Here is an 18,408-nt window from a genome sequence, read left to right on the forward strand (position 1 = left end):
TTAGTCTTTAATTTTACTTTGTAAAATCTGCTGAAACCATTCAGCTAGATCCACAGTTCTACTACTGATTGCTGGTTAACTAAATCTCTAAAGTACTAGTTTGATTATAGTATATTTTTATATTATAATTAATATTATATATAATATATATAATATATAATAATATTATTATATTATAGCACGCTGCAACAAGTTGTTTTGCATGGCAATCTTCCTAGAAGGAAGCCTTCTGCAGCTGGCTTACAAGAAACCCTAGTCAAGCATGGTGGTGGTAGCACCATGGTCTGGGGTCACATGAGTGCTGCTGGTACTGGGGAGCTGTGGTTGATTGAGGGAGACATGGATTCCAGTACATGATGCCCTCCCATCAGACTGGGCTGATCGGCAGTTTTCAAACATAACAAACCCAAAAACACTCCCAAAGTGACCGCTGCCTTGCTGAGGAAGCTAAAGGTGATTGAGTGGCCGAATATATGTCCAGACTTGAACTCTATTAAGCACTTGAGCGGAAGGTGGTGAAGCACCATGTGTCTAACATCCAGCAGCGTCGTTATGGAGGAGTGGAAAATAATCCCAGCAACATCCTGTGCAGCTCCGGCGCATTGAATGCACAGAAGGATTAAGGCAGTGCTGGATAACAATGGTTACAACAGCATTCAGACAAAAGACACTTTGAGCACAGTTATGACCTGTTCATTTAGAGTGTAGTCACTTTAGTTGCCAGGTATTTAGACAAAAATGAGTTATTTTTAGCATGATTCGTCCCTCCACAGAACACTCTAGAGTCCAGTGTCGGCGTGTTTTACACCACTGCATCCGATGCTTTGCATTGCACTTGGCGAGGTGAGCAGCGGCATCCAAGCCTTAACTATAGAAACCTGTTTCATGAAGCTCTCTGCACACTGTTCTCCAGCTAATCTGAAGGCCACAGGAAGTTTGAAGGTTTGTAGCTATTGACTGTAGAAAGTTGGTGACCTCGGTGCACTCTGTGTCTCAGCATCCGCTGACCCGCTCTGCGATTTTACTTGGTCTAACATTTTGTTGCTGAGTTGCTGTCATTCCCAATTGCTTACACTCAGTTGACTGTGGAATATTTAGTAGCGAGGAAATTTCACGACTGGATTTATTGCACAGGGGGCATCCTGTCACGGTATCAAGCTGGAATTCACCGAGTCAAGGTTTCAGATCATCAAACTAATTTAAATATTAGTAAAAGATAACACATTGTTTTTAAATTAAGAGAGAAAACTCTGAGGAACCTTAAGTGCAGCAGAAATGTGTTTGTAACCTTGGCCAGATCTGTGCCTTGCCACAATTCTGTCTCTGAGCTCTTCAGGCAGTTCCTTTGACTTCATGATTCTCATTTGCGCTGACATGCATTGTGATCTGGAAGGTCTTATATAGACAGGTGTGGTTTTCCTAATCAAGTCTAATCAGCATTATCAAACACAGCTGGACTCAAATGAAGGTGTAGAACCATCTCAGGGATGATCAGAAGAAATGGAGAGCACCTGAGTTAAATATATGAGTGTCACAGCAAAGGGTCTGAATACTTAGGACCATGTGATATTTCAGTTTTTCTTTTTCAATAAATCTGCAAAAATGTTAACAATTGTGTTTTTCTGTTAATATAGGGCGCTGTGTACATTAACGAGGAAAAGAAATGAACTTAAATGATTTTAGCAAATGGCTGCAATATAGCAAAGAGTGAAAATTTAAGGGGGTCTGAATACTTTCCGTACCCACTGTATATTCATTCAGAAATGTTCCTAAAAAGTTCCAATTGAAGCAGTAGCAATCGTGGTAAAGGAACTTGCTGTCACAGATCCAGAAAGTCAGACACAATGTTTTATTAGAAGTCTTTAATAATGGACAGGAAAAGTAAAAACTGGAAGGTCTGAGATAACTACAAGACAGAGTTTTACAAAGATCATGATCATGGACCAAATACAATATTAAAAAAAAAAGTAGAGAAAGAAAACAGCAAATTATACACAACTAAGTATTGGAACAAAGCAGATGTACACAAACAGGAAATAAAGTGGGACAGACGAAGAAACAAAGATAGAATTTGTATACATTTTTTCTATGTTAATGAGGGTGCCCTCTGGTGGTAATCCAACTATCCAACATTTAATATAAAAAAAAACCAGAGATCCATCACAGACCCTGGACATCTTTGTCTGTAAAACTGTTTCAGTAATATAAAGCTGTACAGTTCAGGAAGCTAATCAGTTTCTGAAGCTGTTATTCCTCAGTCTCTGGATGAAGTTATAAAAGAAGCTAACAGTCCTCCAAAGATTTGCAGAACCTTACACAGAAAAACAATAAGAATAGATATATTGCAATGGTTGCTGTAATGTGAGGGGTGAACTCACTTTTGTGAGATACTGTATCTCCTGAAAGACAGATGTGTCCAGCAATAACACATTTCTCCCCTCACTAGCTCCTAACTGCTAAGTAATATTAAACTAAGTCATTACAAAATAGTTTGTAATGATGTTTGCAAACTGGCTACACATTGCAATTATTTTGTACTAAATGCATTGTCCAGTAGATGGCACTAGAATCCACTATATAGTCCACAATATAATTAAAGAACGCTAGGACAGTATACGTCCATCATAAAATATCTGTTGTTCTGCTTTTCATTCCAATTCAGCAAAATGCTTTTTTTTTTTTTTCCTCTCCCAATAAGAGCTTTCCATCTGCCCATCGTCTTAGTCATCCTCTATCATTGACTGCACAGGAATGCTGTTGTCGAGCAAATCCTTACAACAAAAGCCGCTAAAGTGCAACAGATTTCTGATTATTCAATCACCAACCACCAACCATCTTTCTCAAATCATGTGACAGCTACCAACCAGGAACACTGAAGGCAAGCATATTCTTCTTTCAAGACCCCAGAAAACCAGTCAGTATGTATTATTAGTATTTAACATTTTGTCCTTAAAGTCCTTAAAGTTGTTAGAAGCAGGAAATTATTATAATGGTTTTTTTTTTTACCCTGCTTTTAACACATCAACTTTGACATCACTTTCTGCCTAATAAATCCCACCCATTAACAGGTGCCATGATGAAGAGATAATCAGTGTTATTTACTTCACTGCTCATAATGTTATAATGTCATAATGGACCGGTGTGTGTGTGTGTGTGTGTGTGTGTGTGTGTGTGTGTGTGTGTGTATATATATATATATTATACACACAGGTGCATCTCAATACATTAGAATATCAAAGTTAAACTTGTATATTATATAGATTCGTCACACACAGACTGATCTATTTCAAGTGTTTATTTCTTTTCATTTTGATGATTATGGCTTATAGCTAATGAAAACCCAAAATTCAGTATCTCAGAAAATTTGAATATTGTGAAAAGGTTCAATATTGGAGACTCGTGGTGTCTCACTCTAATCAGCTCATTAAATCAAACACCTGCTAAAGTTTCCTGAGCTTTTAAATGGTGTCTCAGTCTGGTTCAGGCTGCACAATCATGGGGGGAAGACTGCTGACTTGACTGTTGTTCAGAAGATGATTATTGACACCCTGCACATGGAGGGTAAGAAACAAAAGATCATCGCTAAGGAAGCTGCTGTTCATAGAGTGCTGTATCCAAGCACATTCATGAAAAGTTGAATGAAAGAAAAATATTTGGTAGAAAAAAGGTGACATGAAGCTCATTCAAGAATTTGAGGAGATTCACAAAGAGTGGACTGCAGCTGGAGTCAGTGTTTCAAGATCCTCCACACACAGACGTATCCATGAGCTACAGCTGACTCATTCCTTGTGTCAATCCACTCCTGAACCAGAGACAACCTCAGAGGTGTCTCACCTGCGCAAAAGACAAAAAGGACTGGACTGTTGCTCAGTGGGCCAAAGTCGTCTTTTCAGATGAAAGGAAAGAAAATTTAGCATTTCATTTGGAAATCAAGGTCACAGAGTCTGGAAGAAGAGAGTAGAGGATCAGAATCCTAATTGCTTGAGGTCCAGTGTAAAGTTTGCACAGTCAGTGGTGGTTTGGGGAGTCGTGTCATCTGCTGATGTTGGTCCACTGTGTTTTATCAGGTCCAAGATCAGCACAGGCGTCTACCAGGAAGTTTTAGAGCACTTCATGCTTCCTTCTGCTGACCAGCTTTATGGAGATGCTGATTTCATTTTCCGGCAGAATTTGGCACCTGCCCACACTGCCAAAAGCACCAAAGGTTGGTTAAATGACCATGGTGTTGGTGTGTTTGACTGGTTAGCAAACTCCAGACCTGAACCCCATAGAGAATCTATGTGGTTATTGTCGAGAGGAAAATGAGAAACAAGAGACCAGAAATGCAGATGAGCTGAAGGCCACTGTCAAAGAAACCTGGGCTTCCATCCCACCTCAGCAGAGCCACAGACTGATCACCTCCATGCCACGCCGAATCGAGGCAGTAATTAAAGCAAAAGGAGCCTCTACAAAGTATTGAGTATATTTACAGTAAATGAACATACTTTCCAGAAGGCCAACAATTCACTAAAAATGTCTTTTTGATTGGTCGTATGAAGTTTAAATCTTTTGAGATTTTGGGTTTTCATTAGCTGTAAGCCAATATTTATCAAAACAAAAAGAAATAAACACTTGGAATATATCAGTCGGTGTGTGATAAATCTATATAATATAATATATATATATATAATTTCATTTATTTTCTTTAAAAGACTGACCCCCCGGTGTTAAATCTCAGTCCCTTCTCATATGTTTTACTGTTTGCCATAATGTTTAAACTGCCATTTACTCCCAGACTCACTGCATCCAAGAGGGAGCCAAAATGACATATTATGAGCTTGTTGTCTAATGAATGTTAATTGTTGCTCTCATTAAAACACAATGTATTTAAATGAGTTAGTTGTACCAGCAGGATACATACAGGCTTCATGGGAGATTCATACTGGCTGTGCTGTTCACAAAAGAACAGTGTGCATTAAATGAATGTGTGTGTGGGGAGGAAAAAAGAAAAGATGCAAACTCAGCTGCCTTTTGTTTAATGCCATTATCTATAATGCACAAGCACATACTAATAATAATAATGCGAGCACTCTAGCAGGCCTGTAATCAATATAAACAGTATAAACTAATAAAAACTGCTGCAATGGCTTAGGGCTGTATTTGCCATGAACAGTTTTGCATTTAAGTGTTCATCAGTGAACAGTTGTTAACCTCAATGAGGATGGAGCTACAATAAATGGACATTCAGTGTCACCCTGGTGAGAATAGGTTCCTTTTGAGTCTGGTTTCCCTCAAGGTTTCCTCCTCATACCATCTCAGGTTCTGTCAACACTGGTCTGTTCATTAGATATATACTTTTACAGTGATTCATTCTCGGTGCTGAAATTTATATATGTATACCATTTATTTCTCTTAAACTGTTTTGAGACGATGTCCATTGCTGAACACGCTATGCAAATAAAATTGAAGGAAATTGATCCATTGGTCATCATGGATACGAAGATGTTAAGGTTTTCATTGGGAGTGATGAGGATGGACAAGATTAGAAATGAGTTTATTAGAGGGACAGCGCATGTAGTACGTTTTGGAGACAAGGTGAGGGAGGCGAGATTGAGATGGTTTGGACATGTGCAGAGAAGAGACATGAGTTAAATCGGTAGGAGAAGGCTGAGGATGAAGCCACCAGGTAGGAGGAAAAGAGGAAGGCCAAGGAGGAGGTTTATGGATGTGGTGAGGGAAGACATGCAGGTAGTTGGTGTGAGAGAGGCAGATGTAAAGGACAGGGTGGTATGGAGACGGATGATCCGCTGTGGCGACCCCTAATGGGAGCAGCCGGAAGAAGAAGAAGAAGGTCATCATAGATACGAGCCGATTTATTTTTTGAAAAGGAGGCTACATCAAAAATGATGTCATTAGGATCATTTTTTAACACTTCAATTCAATCAAACGATAAAAGGTGTCTGGCTCTTTTTCGTGTTTCAGCACGAGTGTATGAATGGTATATATATATATATATATATATATATATATATATATATATACAGGACATTATAGCCATAATAAATCATAGTACTTTGGATACTTAAGTACATTTGAAGGCAAATACTTTTGTACTTTAATTCAAATAAAAATTCACAGGGAGCACTTTTACTAGATTAAAATTTTATCTAGTGTAGTTCTTTTTTTACTCAAATACATGGTTTGTTTACTTCGTCCACCACTGGTTTTTGATATAACATGCACATCAGTGACATTTTAAAGCAATATAGAGTATCTTTTTTTTTTTTACCCCCAAGAGGCCTCTAGTGGTCAAAAGAATATTGGCCTGGATTGTTGACAGCTCTGTATATGCACAATTTTGACCATTTAAAAAGACAGCTGATGTTAGCAGTTTGCAAAGTAAAGAAATCCTTTGAAGTTTAATAAGTTTTTACTGTAAGCAATAATATTAATACACTACATGGCAAAAGTATGTGGACACCCGAGTTCTGAACTACTCTATTCTAAAACCATGGGCATTAATACCTACTTTCTTTCGGCTTCTCCCGTTAGGGGTCGCCACAGCGGATCCTCCGCATGTTTGATTTGGCACATGTTTTTACGCTGGATGCCCTTCCTAATGCAACCCTCCCCTTTTATCCGGGCTTGGGACCGGTACTAAGAGTGACTGGGGTTCGTTCCCTGACCGGGGATCGAATCTGGGCCGCAGCGGTGGGAGCGCCGCATCCTAACCACTAGACCACCAGGGAACCACAAAACTAAGTTCCCTGAACGGGAATCGAACCCGGGCCGCGGCGGTGAGAGCGCCGAATCCTAACCACTAGACCACCAGGGAAAACTATGGGCATTAATATTGACTTGTTTTCCCTTTGATAGTAGAGGAACCTCCATTCTTCTGAAATTCTGAAATCACATCAAGGTAAAGTATGTTTTTGTGGATCTCAGTTCATTTCCAGTGCCATTATTATCCTGGATGAGGAACACAAATGTGGCCCAGCTTTGTGATACAAAGTTCAAATGTCCAGTTGATTAAACATGGCCAGTCATGGATCTAGACTTTATAGATTTTCAAACTTTCTTTAAGCTGATAGAATGAATACAAATGTATTCTCTAGGCCCTAGTGATTTTGGTAGACTCAATAGGTCGGTATATTTTAATAGTCTGCTATATTAAACATGCTATCAGGATTACAGGATTACAATGTGGAAAGAAATGAGAGCAAAAGAAAGAACTGGGTGTTCAACAAGAGAGTAATCATGCTGTCATCAGGCTCATTTTATACCATGATGATTAGAAATGTATGCAGAGTGGAAGTAAGTACATATTTGTGCAAGCTTTCCTCTTCATTATTAGACAGTTTTGGGAAAATTGCAGGGTGTTTGTTTTTTTGTTTGTGTCAGCAGTGACAGCAGATCCAAAATCCCAGTCGTGCCATACACATTCAAGTGGTGGTCTGTGTTGGAAATGAATCAACAAATCTGTCTCTCAAATTTAAATAAAAATCCAAATTCAAATAGGCTTTCTTGCCATGACTGTATTGTTCCAAAGAACAGATAAGTACACATTTAGAATATTGTTTAAAACACAATGTATAAACCATAAAAAAAGAAGAAAAACATATATGGGCTGGAAAGAGCTCACTGCAACCAAATGGCGAAGGAGAGAACTATGGGAAAGTGATGGAAACGATAAATGAAAGCAGCAGTTTGAATTGATTTATACTGTATTTTAATGAAATGTTAAGTCTTTCTCCCTCTGCTGAATACAGCGTGTCTTCCATCCTGAACGGTTGTAGACTTTAGAGACCAGTCAACGGTGTCTGTCAAACACTTTGGAACCACCAACACTTTTATGGTTTTTGAGTCACACATGAATGTTCCTTTTGTTCATATGGAACAAACTGGGTAATTTAACCTTAGGATAAATCACACCTTTACACACTCTGGGCATCTGGATAATTTGTTTTCCTGAACAATCAAGCTGAAATACATTGCTATGCCTCTTTTAACACTTGCCAAAGGTGTTCTTCACTACTTTGAAATCCAGTTCATCCCAGAGCAGTTCAATAGGATTTAAGTGCGGTGACTGGGCAGGACATTCTATGAAAGATAACAATCCAGTCGGCTGTTTGATCTCTTGGACATATGCTTCGGGTCATCGTCTTGTTGTAAGGTAAATTTGGTTCCAAATACCCGCAGTCCAGATGGAATTGCATGGTGGAGTATGGAATAGTAGCCATGTTGGATCAGCTTTCCTTTCACCTGGAATACGTTTCTAACTTTCCCTACTCCAAACCATTAAGCTTTGACCTCCATGTTTGAATATAGGTGTGAAGCAGTTCTCCATCTTACATTAAACTTTCTTTCGGCTTCTCCCATTAGGGGTTGCCACAGCGGCTCATTTGTATTCATGATCCGCATGTTCGATTTGGCACATGTTTTTACGCTGGATGCCATTCCTAACACAACCCTCCCCATTCATCCGGGCTTGGGACCTGCACTAAGAGTGCACTGGCTTGTGCAACCCTAATGGCCAAACCCGGAATCAAACCCAGGCCGCAGCGGTGAGAGCTCCACATCCTAACCACTAGACCACCAGGGAACTGTGCCCTATCTTACATATGTTCTTAATACAGCCACGAATATCCATTTTGGACTCATCTGTCCACAGAACTTTCTTAAAGGTCATTCACTGTCCAATTTGTTGTTGTTTGTTTTAGTTTGTTGCATATAAAAAAGGAACATGCACAAAACCATAGAAGGCTATGTATTTCCACACTTTTGAAAGGCTCTGTATGTAAAATGATGTTTGGGACCCGACTTTGCTGCCATGGAATAAAATTAGTGTCATGCTGCTAGCAAATATTTTCAGCCACATGTGTTAAATAGAGATTTCCATGTTTGTCAAATTTGATAGATTCAGAGATTGTCACTTAATGAGTTTAAAATGTAAATATATGCTGCTTTTCATGAAGTTGTGTTCACTTTTGAAATATGATAGTACTGGATTTTTCGATGTTTAGAGGCATTTTTTTGATGTTTAGAGGCTTTCACACACCAGCAAATGGTTGTATGAATATTGCAGACATTTCATCTCGCTGCCTGAGGGTCAATCCAGTGCCAGATGTTTCCTAAAGGATTATTGCCAGTTCAGCCTAAATTGGGCTCAGGCTGCAACTGGGATGAACTCCCCATGTCTAGTCAATGATTTAACACAGCCGATGTTCTCTTTACGCATGTCCTTCATGATGTCTCATTTCGTTCCTTCTCTTCCTCTCTGACGAGTATCATAAAACTGCATCAAAATATTTTTTTAAGACAAAGCTTTTTGGTGTTTTCATGAACAAATATATATGTAGAGTGTAAATATAGCCAGTTGATTTCTGCTTGGGCATGAATTCAATCTAATTGTGTGAATTATCGCCACCTATAGTTTATTGCTGGAACTATCTGCAAAAATCCAGTAGTTTTTCCGGGTTGCATTATTATAGAACTAGAGTGGCCTCTAGAGGCGAATCACTGATGCCAAATGCTGTTTATTTAAAATGTTTTTGTACTTAATTTCGAATGTAAATGTTTTTATTTATTTGGAATGTTACTTTTTGTTTAAATTTGAATGCATCTTTCATTTACCTTATTTTTTCATATAATTAATTTATTCATATTTATTTCATTTAACTTGTTTACATGAGTCATTACTGGTTTTTTTTTTTATAAAGTAAAGTACTGTTTAACATGAAGTGTTATGTTTTGATGTTTTTTTATCCAGTATCCAATTATAAAAATTGATTGATTAATCAGCAAGTAAAATTAATCCTAGCTATCGGTAAAAGCCACGTTCGTTCGACCTCTGGTTATGTTTTTGGAGGACGTTTACTATGTAGTAGTATTATTATACTACAGCATAATATACAGAAGTTGCTGCTTACTGTAATATCCCTGTAATCATTTGGGTTGCCACCTATTTTAAAATTGGGGTGATGTAATGTCCTCAGGACAATATCTTGATGTTTCAGAATCGCATTGTATATTCCATCTGAGCCACATTTTTTGAGCGGTTTGCCCTTTTCACTTTTTTTATTGACCAATTTTCCAAATGGTTCAATATATTCTTTATTGTACATTCCACTTCAGGTTGTGTAGTTGGTTCAGGCTTATTTTGAGTATGGAGTTGTCCAAAGTGTTCTGTCCATGTGCTGGCATAATAAATGGAAATGTTTATACATGTTTTTTCTTCTCTCTCATCTGAGACACACACACAATAATACAAACAGAAATGACAGTCATTGCATTGTATTAAAATCTTTTATTCTTTCACTGTTTGCAGCACAGCATAGAATATTCTTCCAAGATTAAGTGGCCCAGCGCATCACATCTTTGTGACTTCCCCAGAGAGAGGGGAAAATGGCACAAGAAATCCAACATAGTAGCATGGGGCACAGCTGTCCTGGCACAGAGTGGCATTTAACAAAAGTGGCTCTGCTCAGCTACATCATACAGAAATACAGAGCAGCATTGTGTGTGTGTGTGTGTGTGTGTGTGTGTGTGTGTGTGTGTGTGTGTGTGTGTGTGTGTGTGTGTGTGTGTGTGTGTGTGTGTGTGTGTGTGGATGTGTGTGTGTGTGTGTGTGGATGTGGATGTGGATGTGGGTGTGTTCGGTGTGTGTGCATATATATGTTTAGTATATTCACTGTATCATGGGACGCACACAGACACACAGACACAGACACACACACACACACACAATCACAGATTTGTATCTAAATCAGCATATACTTCTAAGCCACCTTCCTGTGAGACATACTGCATAATGCAAAGCTTGTGGCTCAAACATACATGCTCCTTAAAAAGCCAGTTCAACCTTTTTATTATTCCAAAAATATTCTATCCCACCATCACAACCGAACTACAGTGACATGGTCGTCTGGGCACACACACACACGCACACACGCACACACACATTCACGGTATCAGTTGTAACGTTTTCACATAGTGGTCAATGGCCAGCTGTGCAACACAGTAGGACACTGGTCTCTGATATCAGTGAGTGTAAGACAAAAGAGGACAGACAAAGACAAAAGACAAAATTTATAGAGAATAAATGTATAGAATAAACATATATCTTCGTATATATATATATATATATATATATATATATATATATATATATATATATATATATATATATATGCTGCAATTTATATAGAGACTTACTCACAACAGTATAAAAGTAGACACTATCAACACAAGAGACAAATAGAGAAAAAGGCCATTTTTAAGATTAATTAGTGGTCAGATTAATTAGTAACTTAAAATCGTTCACGTAATCCTTAACTCGTGATACAAAGCATAATCAATAATAACTAAATATACAGAGTTTCTGTGAATATAAGATGAAACAAAAAGACAAAATCTTTAAATCTTTTTCTCGCAGGTTATATATATATATATATATATATATATATATATATATATATATATATATATATATATATATATATATATATTGTGTATATAGAGCACATCTTTATCATTTAATCTGGTCAAATACATGAGTGAAACTTATATTTTTGTTTTCAGCTAGACTGTTATGCTGAACACATATTTCTCTATTGCTATCTAAACTTCACAAACACATATATATGAGGTACATCTATATATAAAGAAATCTAGACAAGTATTGCACAACAGTCAAAATCGGAATCAAATGATGTACATATAAGCTGACAGGTGTCCAAGTTTAGTGTCAAGATAAACAATGCATATGAGTTGTCGAGAAAATGTGTGACATTCAAGTAATGGGTCACTGATTCTGGCTTTTGAGGATTTAAAATACATTTTACTGTGCTCTTGATCTGTACATCACAGTCATTGAAGGTTTAGCGCACAGTATCTTGACATTGTTCAGCTCGTCAACATTGTAATCCAATTAGTACTTTTTTTTAAAAGCTCAGCATACAATAGATAAGCTTAGTATGGCTCAGATGCAGTCACAAGCACACAAAAAAAAGCTAAATAACCCCGTTGGTCTGTGATTAGGACTGAGTCAATTATGTGTAAAAATTATTAGTATTTTTTTTTTTCAAGGCGGGGGGTTACATGTAAAAGAATGCTTTTTAAAATACTTGAACTGGGGAAAAAGTCAAATAAAAAAAGTGGAATTGTAGAACTTTATGATTATGGAAAAGTTCTGGAATTGCTACAAACATATATTTGAGTTCATATTTGACTCAGTCCTGGTACCAACGTGCAGATGCCCTTATCAGTATTAATGGTCAATTATAACAATCACAAAGCTAATAGCAAAATATAAATGAAACATTCCTCCAGATCTTCCATGAATATTCGATTTTTTTATTTTTTTTTTTTTTACTTTTTCTTTTTAAAGTGCCGGAAAAATTTCTGGTGTCTGGTTGTTATTATTCACATTTGCTGTATTCTGCATGACCTACTTAAGTATGGATCACAACAGCTAGTAAAGTGACAAAGCAGAGCAGTTAGAAAAAACATGTAAAAACACAGTGCTTAACTGTAAACAGTGCTCTCTTGCTTTTTCGCGATCTGAATAATGGCAAGTTCTAAATCTAGCATATAATGTGGTTGATGGTACAGCGCTCCATATGGCTAGCTATTTGTTTTTGCACTTAAAACAAGTTAACCCAAAACACTTAAATTGGATTATTACCTTGAAGAAAAAAAGAAAAAAAGAAGAAGCTACGACCTTAGTTACTTGGTTGCAGCACACTGTGTTGTCATGGCAACATGTACATTCAGTTGTGAGGGGATGGGCTGCCGCTTTATAGGTAGTTGAAATGCTGTGTGTGCCCTCACTATAATATTGCACAGTGCTTATGCTTCTCAAAGTCTTAACCACAAAGTAGACACGTATATCGATGAGAATTATGTATTGCTTAAGGGAAACAAATAAGATCTAAATATGACTGTGCAGTAGCTCAACTCGAGTTTTTTCAGTGGGTTTCAAGGAGTCATACACTGATCAGTAGAAGTTGTCTTACCCTGTTAAGAAAATAAAAATGTTTACAAGGTGAACCAGAATGCTAAATCGAGTCTGCAGAGGTAGGGGGAGACCAAAGAGGGACCCAAAGCTGCTACCTTTTTTGTAATGAATGCATCTCTTGAAATACAAATGCAAGGACAATGCCATAATTCAAAGCATAAACAAAGGGTGAGGATAACACTGTGGGGGGTTATTAAAAGGATTCTGCCTCTGAATCTCCCCTTGAGATCCAAGGGTCACACCTGAGTCCACAAGCACCACAACGGTCAAACACCACATTCCGTTCAGAATATTCAACCATTCTACCCAAGTGCCCCATAAAACTGAGAAAAGCACAGCCAATCACATTTAGATAAATCCTCTTGAACAGAGAGAGGTTTCTCAGAAAGGTAGTACCATTCTTATGCAGTATAAAAAGAAACGCCACATGTGATATACCTAGATCCACCTTTCTTTCAATAGCACAACAAAGACTTGTGCAAGAAATGAAGGGACCCATCTCACCGTTATAAAACCAACAAAAAACAAATTGGCTCAGACTGTTTGCTGATGTCTCTTTTTTGATTCTATGCCTCAGACCTCACTCTCCACACTGGAGAAGTGGGCAGAGTCCCGACGTGAGCACAAACTCTTGGTTTTGAACGGAAGATGTGATGATTGGTACCTTTGTGGCTGGGGCACTGAACACAGTCTCTGGTACTGGAGCTTGGCACTGGAGGAGGATATCGAGGAGGGCTGCAGGGCACCAGTTGTTGAGGAAATGGCTGATGGCGATGAAACAGAGGAGGAGGAGGTAGGTAGAGGAACATGAACTGGGTGGGAGGATGATGGAGGTGCAGGAAGAGCTGGAACCATTGGGGCTGGCAAAGATGGCGGTAGAGTCTGAGGAGATGATATCTCTCTTGACCTCTCAGAATGCTGTGATCTATGAACACTGAGGTTTGATTGACTTCCAGACTTGACTTGGCCTTGAGCTTGGTCTGGTTTGGAGGACTGCCGTTTTGGCCGGTTGATGTTGCTGAAACTTTGGCAGTGAGGCAGCAGGTCCTCTTGACTACGAGAGGTCACTCGGTTCCACTTGTAGTGGTGGGGTGACTGGCAGGAACAGGCAGTATGGCATTCACTTTTCTCCTGGGATCTCCTCTTAGACTTCTTTTCAGTTTTTACAGGTAATTTGTCCACAGACCAATATCTCCGAGGTGGTGGAGGAGTCAAAGGTGTTGGTGGCCATTGATTTGATCCTAAACCTCCAGACCCCCATCTTGAGCCTCCCCCAAAGCCACAGCTACTTTCTCTACCTCCTATAAAAAGGTTGTCTCTACTGTTTATACTGCCCGCTCTCTCCCTAGAAGGATAGGTGCCAAAAAACCAGCCTCCACCCCCAATGCCTCCAACGGCCCTTCCTTCATGCCCTTCCCAGTATCTCTCAAACTTGCCAAATTCACCTGAAGAGCCCTCATCATCTGTATAGATCTCAACAGTTTTGTCTCTTTCCCTTTCAGATTCGGATTCGATTACTCTGCTCTCTCGTCTTCTTCTTCTTCGTTCCTCATTTCTGTCTCGCTCTTCTGATTCTTCCCCATCCTCCTCTTCTGAATCCCATTCATGAAATGACAAGCCTTCTCTGGAGTAGGTCTTACCTCTTCCGTTCTTACCTAAAAGGGGACGAATTTCACCTCCTTTTCCATGTTCCTCTCTTTCAGACCCAAAAGACTGTGTTCTTTTATAGTTAAGAGGAAAAAGAGGAAGAAAAGAAGATGGAGTTTCAGAATGTGTATTCCCCCAAAATTTTACTGATGTTGAGCTTTTACTTGAAGTGGGATAGCGCTTACTGTTAGACTTTGGCCTTGAATGGTGATAGGACTGAGGGTTCCTGTGGTGCTTTTCTTTTCTCCTAGCCCCTTCTTCATCACCACCTTCTTGATTATCACTCTCTCGCCTCCCTCCCTCTCTTTTTATGTCCCAGTCATAACTCCGTATAGAGCTTTCACTCTTCTTTTGGAAAGAGCTACGCCTGAGTTCAGGGTAGGTCGGCAGATTCTGTTCCATCCCCTTTTCAAATACCTCTTTACCATCAAGTTCACCTTCTTCTTGACCTGGCCGTTTTTCCTTCTCCCTTTTCCTGGTTTTCCCGTCCTTTTTTTTTTTCTTCTTTACTTTATGTCTTTTGTGCTCTCGCTCTCTTTCACGCTCTCCCCTCTTCTTTTTCTTTCGACTCTTCTTTCTCCTCCTTCTCTCCCTTTCTCTCTCTTTATAATACCGTTTCTCTTCTTTTTCCTTACCTCTCCCACCACCTGTTCTTCTAGCTCTCTCTTTTTCGCCCCATGAAGCCCACCACTCCTGGAGTTGTGCCAGCTGGCTAGCGGCACTGTCCCTCATTTGTGGCTTCTGTGTGCAAGGTTTACGTGGTGGTATGGGAGGAGGTGGACTGCAGGGCAGGGACCGAGATGACATGTGTGAACGACTTTTTCTCCTACCCAAAAGAAGGCTTGACTCCTCTGTAAGCTCATCTGTGTCAAACTCATCATAGGCCTCTCTTTCACCTGCCCTGTATTTGAAACTTTGTGATGAGTACGAAGAAGTGGAGTAGGAAGGGGAATTAGATCGTGAGACTGATACAGAAGAAGACGTGGAGGAGGAGCTGGATGTGCTAGAAGAGGTGGAAATGTAGTGCACAGTAGGTGAGGGTGAAAGAGGAATTTGGTTAGGAGAAGAGAAGGGAAGAGGCATAGGAAGAGGCAAAGGAGGAGGACGACGACCTCTCCTCCCTGCTCCATCCCTCCCTCCATACCTGCCCCCACCTCTCCGTCCTAAAGGAAGGATGTTTTCGTATAGGGGTCCCCCAGAGTCTTTTCTTTTCGTAACACTGCTTCTCCTCCAGATAGACTGCTGTGGTGGAGATGCATGAGGCAAAGCTGGGCTTATGGGTAAATGTCCAGAGGGTTGTTTTTTTTGTGGCAACCGTGGGTTCCCCAAAGGCTTTGTTTGATGTGTGGTTTTTGGAGTTTGGGAAACTACACTTTGTGGGTCTCCAGAGACCCCCAATCCCTCTGGATCAATTGGGCCATAGTATCTTTTATATTCATCCAGACCTCCCTCTCCTCCACTCACTGCAGCCCACTGTGGAAGCAGGACCTGTGAGAATTGTGCAACATCTGTGATTCCACTGTTAATGGCACTTGTCTTTTCAGGACCTGCTTTTGGACGTGTCCACCTATCCACCACAGCTAGTCGTCGATCGTGACGAGGTAAAAATGTGGAGCATGGCATAGGTGCCCCAAGTATCGGGCTGTTCGAAGGCCCAAGAGCCATGCCTGAATGCCCAGCTGTTGGTAGAGATCCAGGAAGAATGGAATTGTACACTGGCTGTTGCTGTTGCTGGTGAAGCTTTTGCTGCTGTTGCTGTTGTGCCATTGCTAAGGAAGAGTTGGTAACATTTGCACTGACCATGTGAGGCGGAGCAGGCGGAGGCATGGTGGAGATGGGATGGTATTGTGGAAGTGCCGTTTGGTTACCTACAGTGGTTGTTTCATCTTCAAAATTGCAGCAGCTGTACATTCCCTGGAAAGATATATAAAAGAAAAGGCTACATTTTGCCTTCTTGACACATACCAATCCAAAAGCTTTGAAAAAATGCATCAATAGAACATATAAAATCTAAAATGTAGAAAATGTATTTATCAAAAAGAGTATGTGTGATTTCTTATTTGAATAGTTTCTATCTTTATATAACATTTTTCTTTATTATAATGTAAAGTTTTTATTTACTAACCCGACTAAAAGCCAGCAGGAAGTCCAGTCCTTTTGAACGACCCAAGCAATGGCGGAGCTTCCAGTATACCAGGTGTTCCCAGGCAAAGACCAAAAGGCTTAAACCCATTGCAACCAGTAGCATGTAGAACACTCCTGCCATGTTATCTATGTCCAGTTTGGAACTCATCACTTCAATTTTATCATTATGACAAATTCCAGAGAGCCAAAGGCGCTCCAGCATGTCAACTTCATCTGGAAAAAAACAGCAAACACACAAACAAAAACATTAAATTAGATGAGAAAATAACCAGGCCTGGGCAACATAGGCATCTGAAAAAAAATTACATTTAAACAAGAAAGGAAGAAAGTAAAGGAATGAGGTAAAAACTTTTTAAAATTCAAGTCATATATTGTTTAGAAGAGGGGAAAATACTAGCTGTCTGGTTTACATTATAATTGACTTGAAGGATGAAAAATAGAGTAATAGGGAAAAAACAGGAATGAAAAGGAAACCCATATGGCAGACAACATTGTATGAACGAAGATAATAACAGCTTTGATGAACATCTAAAATAGGTTGGTTCCTACAGTATTGTAAGACAGGCAGTGTTTTCAAGATTAAAGCTCCAGAGTGATGCCTGGTAATATCCAATAGTTCATTCATTGCAGAAAAAAAGTCACCATAAAGAACACAGAAGACGAGAGCATTTGCAGAATATTAGTTAGAAGAACTATTTTTTCTATAGCTCGGAATGTATTTTCATAACATTAAATTCAATTTTAGCAAATCAACAATAAAAAAAAAATTAAATAATAATAATAATAATAATAATAATAATAATAAATGATATACTTGAGTAAATTAGCCCCTGGTAAGTTTGGCAATTTATCAAAAGCAGAAATATAATATTAGCCAGTTGAACATGCAATGGGATACACATTTATTACATTTATCGAAAAGGGTCATATTTGCATTGTTTAAATAGTCTTTACTGGCATAACCCTTTGGCTACTCATTATTATTTTAATTATGTTTGAGACTCTCCCAATTTTCATGTGAAAACCTTTAACTTAGTCCAAATTTTTTAATCAAGATACTCATCAAAAGACTTTAATAAAATCTGGGAAAATGGCTTTTTGGATTTTGGCAAATTGGCTTGCTAGTTAATTCATCTCACCGAAGTGACTCCTCTCAGGGGGATGTAGTTCAATGGTAGAGTGCATGCTTAGCATGTATAAGGTCTTAGGTTCAATTCCCACTCAATGTTAATAGTGAAATGAAAGTTCTTTTAGTAAATGTTATACTGTTTACCTTATTTACATATTTGATAGATTATTATAGATATTATGTCTGTTTAATTTGGCAAATTAACTCATTTGACTGATTTACCCGACTACTGCCTTTTATTATTCTGACCTTGATCCTGCCTTGATGTTGTAAAATGAGAGCTCAGTCTCCAACCATTACCATTTCAGCTTCCTGAAAATCAAAATACCTGATGTGTCAGATTTTCACCGATTTTTTTGCTCTAAAGTGTAAAAAAAAGAATGAGCCACCTAAAATACTCTTTTCCCCTGGCATTGCCTTTGCCTGGAATACCATAACACTGGTGTTTTAGATTCTTTATCACAGTATACTGTTATAACATCCTACATCA

General features: G+C 38.9%; 1 protein-coding gene across 2 annotated transcripts in view; it reads right to left on the reverse strand.

The window, feature by feature from the left end:
- Positions 1 to 11,503: 11,503 nt before the first annotated feature.
- Positions 11,504 to 18,408, reverse strand: part of grin2da (glutamate receptor, ionotropic, N-methyl D-aspartate 2D, a) — a 67,972-nt gene continuing 61,067 nt past the window's right edge. The window contains exons 13-15 of one of the 2 annotated variants that reach the window (XM_083544234.1): positions 16,770 to 17,002; positions 14,830 to 16,558; positions 11,504 to 14,717 (exon numbers count right to left, since the gene is read on the reverse strand). In XM_083544234.1, the coding sequence (XP_083400360.1) occupies positions 14,653 to 14,717; positions 14,830 to 16,558; positions 16,770 to 17,002 (2,027 nt within the window). In that variant the 3' untranslated portion in view covers positions 11,504 to 14,652. Of the gene's footprint in view, positions 16,559 to 16,769; positions 17,003 to 18,408 lie in introns of both variants that reach the window. The other variant, XM_083544233.1, reaches the window with a different exon arrangement.

This window comes from Silurus aristotelis (assembly GCF_946808225.1).
Source record: "Silurus aristotelis genome assembly, chromosome: 6".
NCBI lineage: Eukaryota > Metazoa > Chordata > Actinopteri > Siluriformes > Siluridae > Silurus > Silurus aristotelis.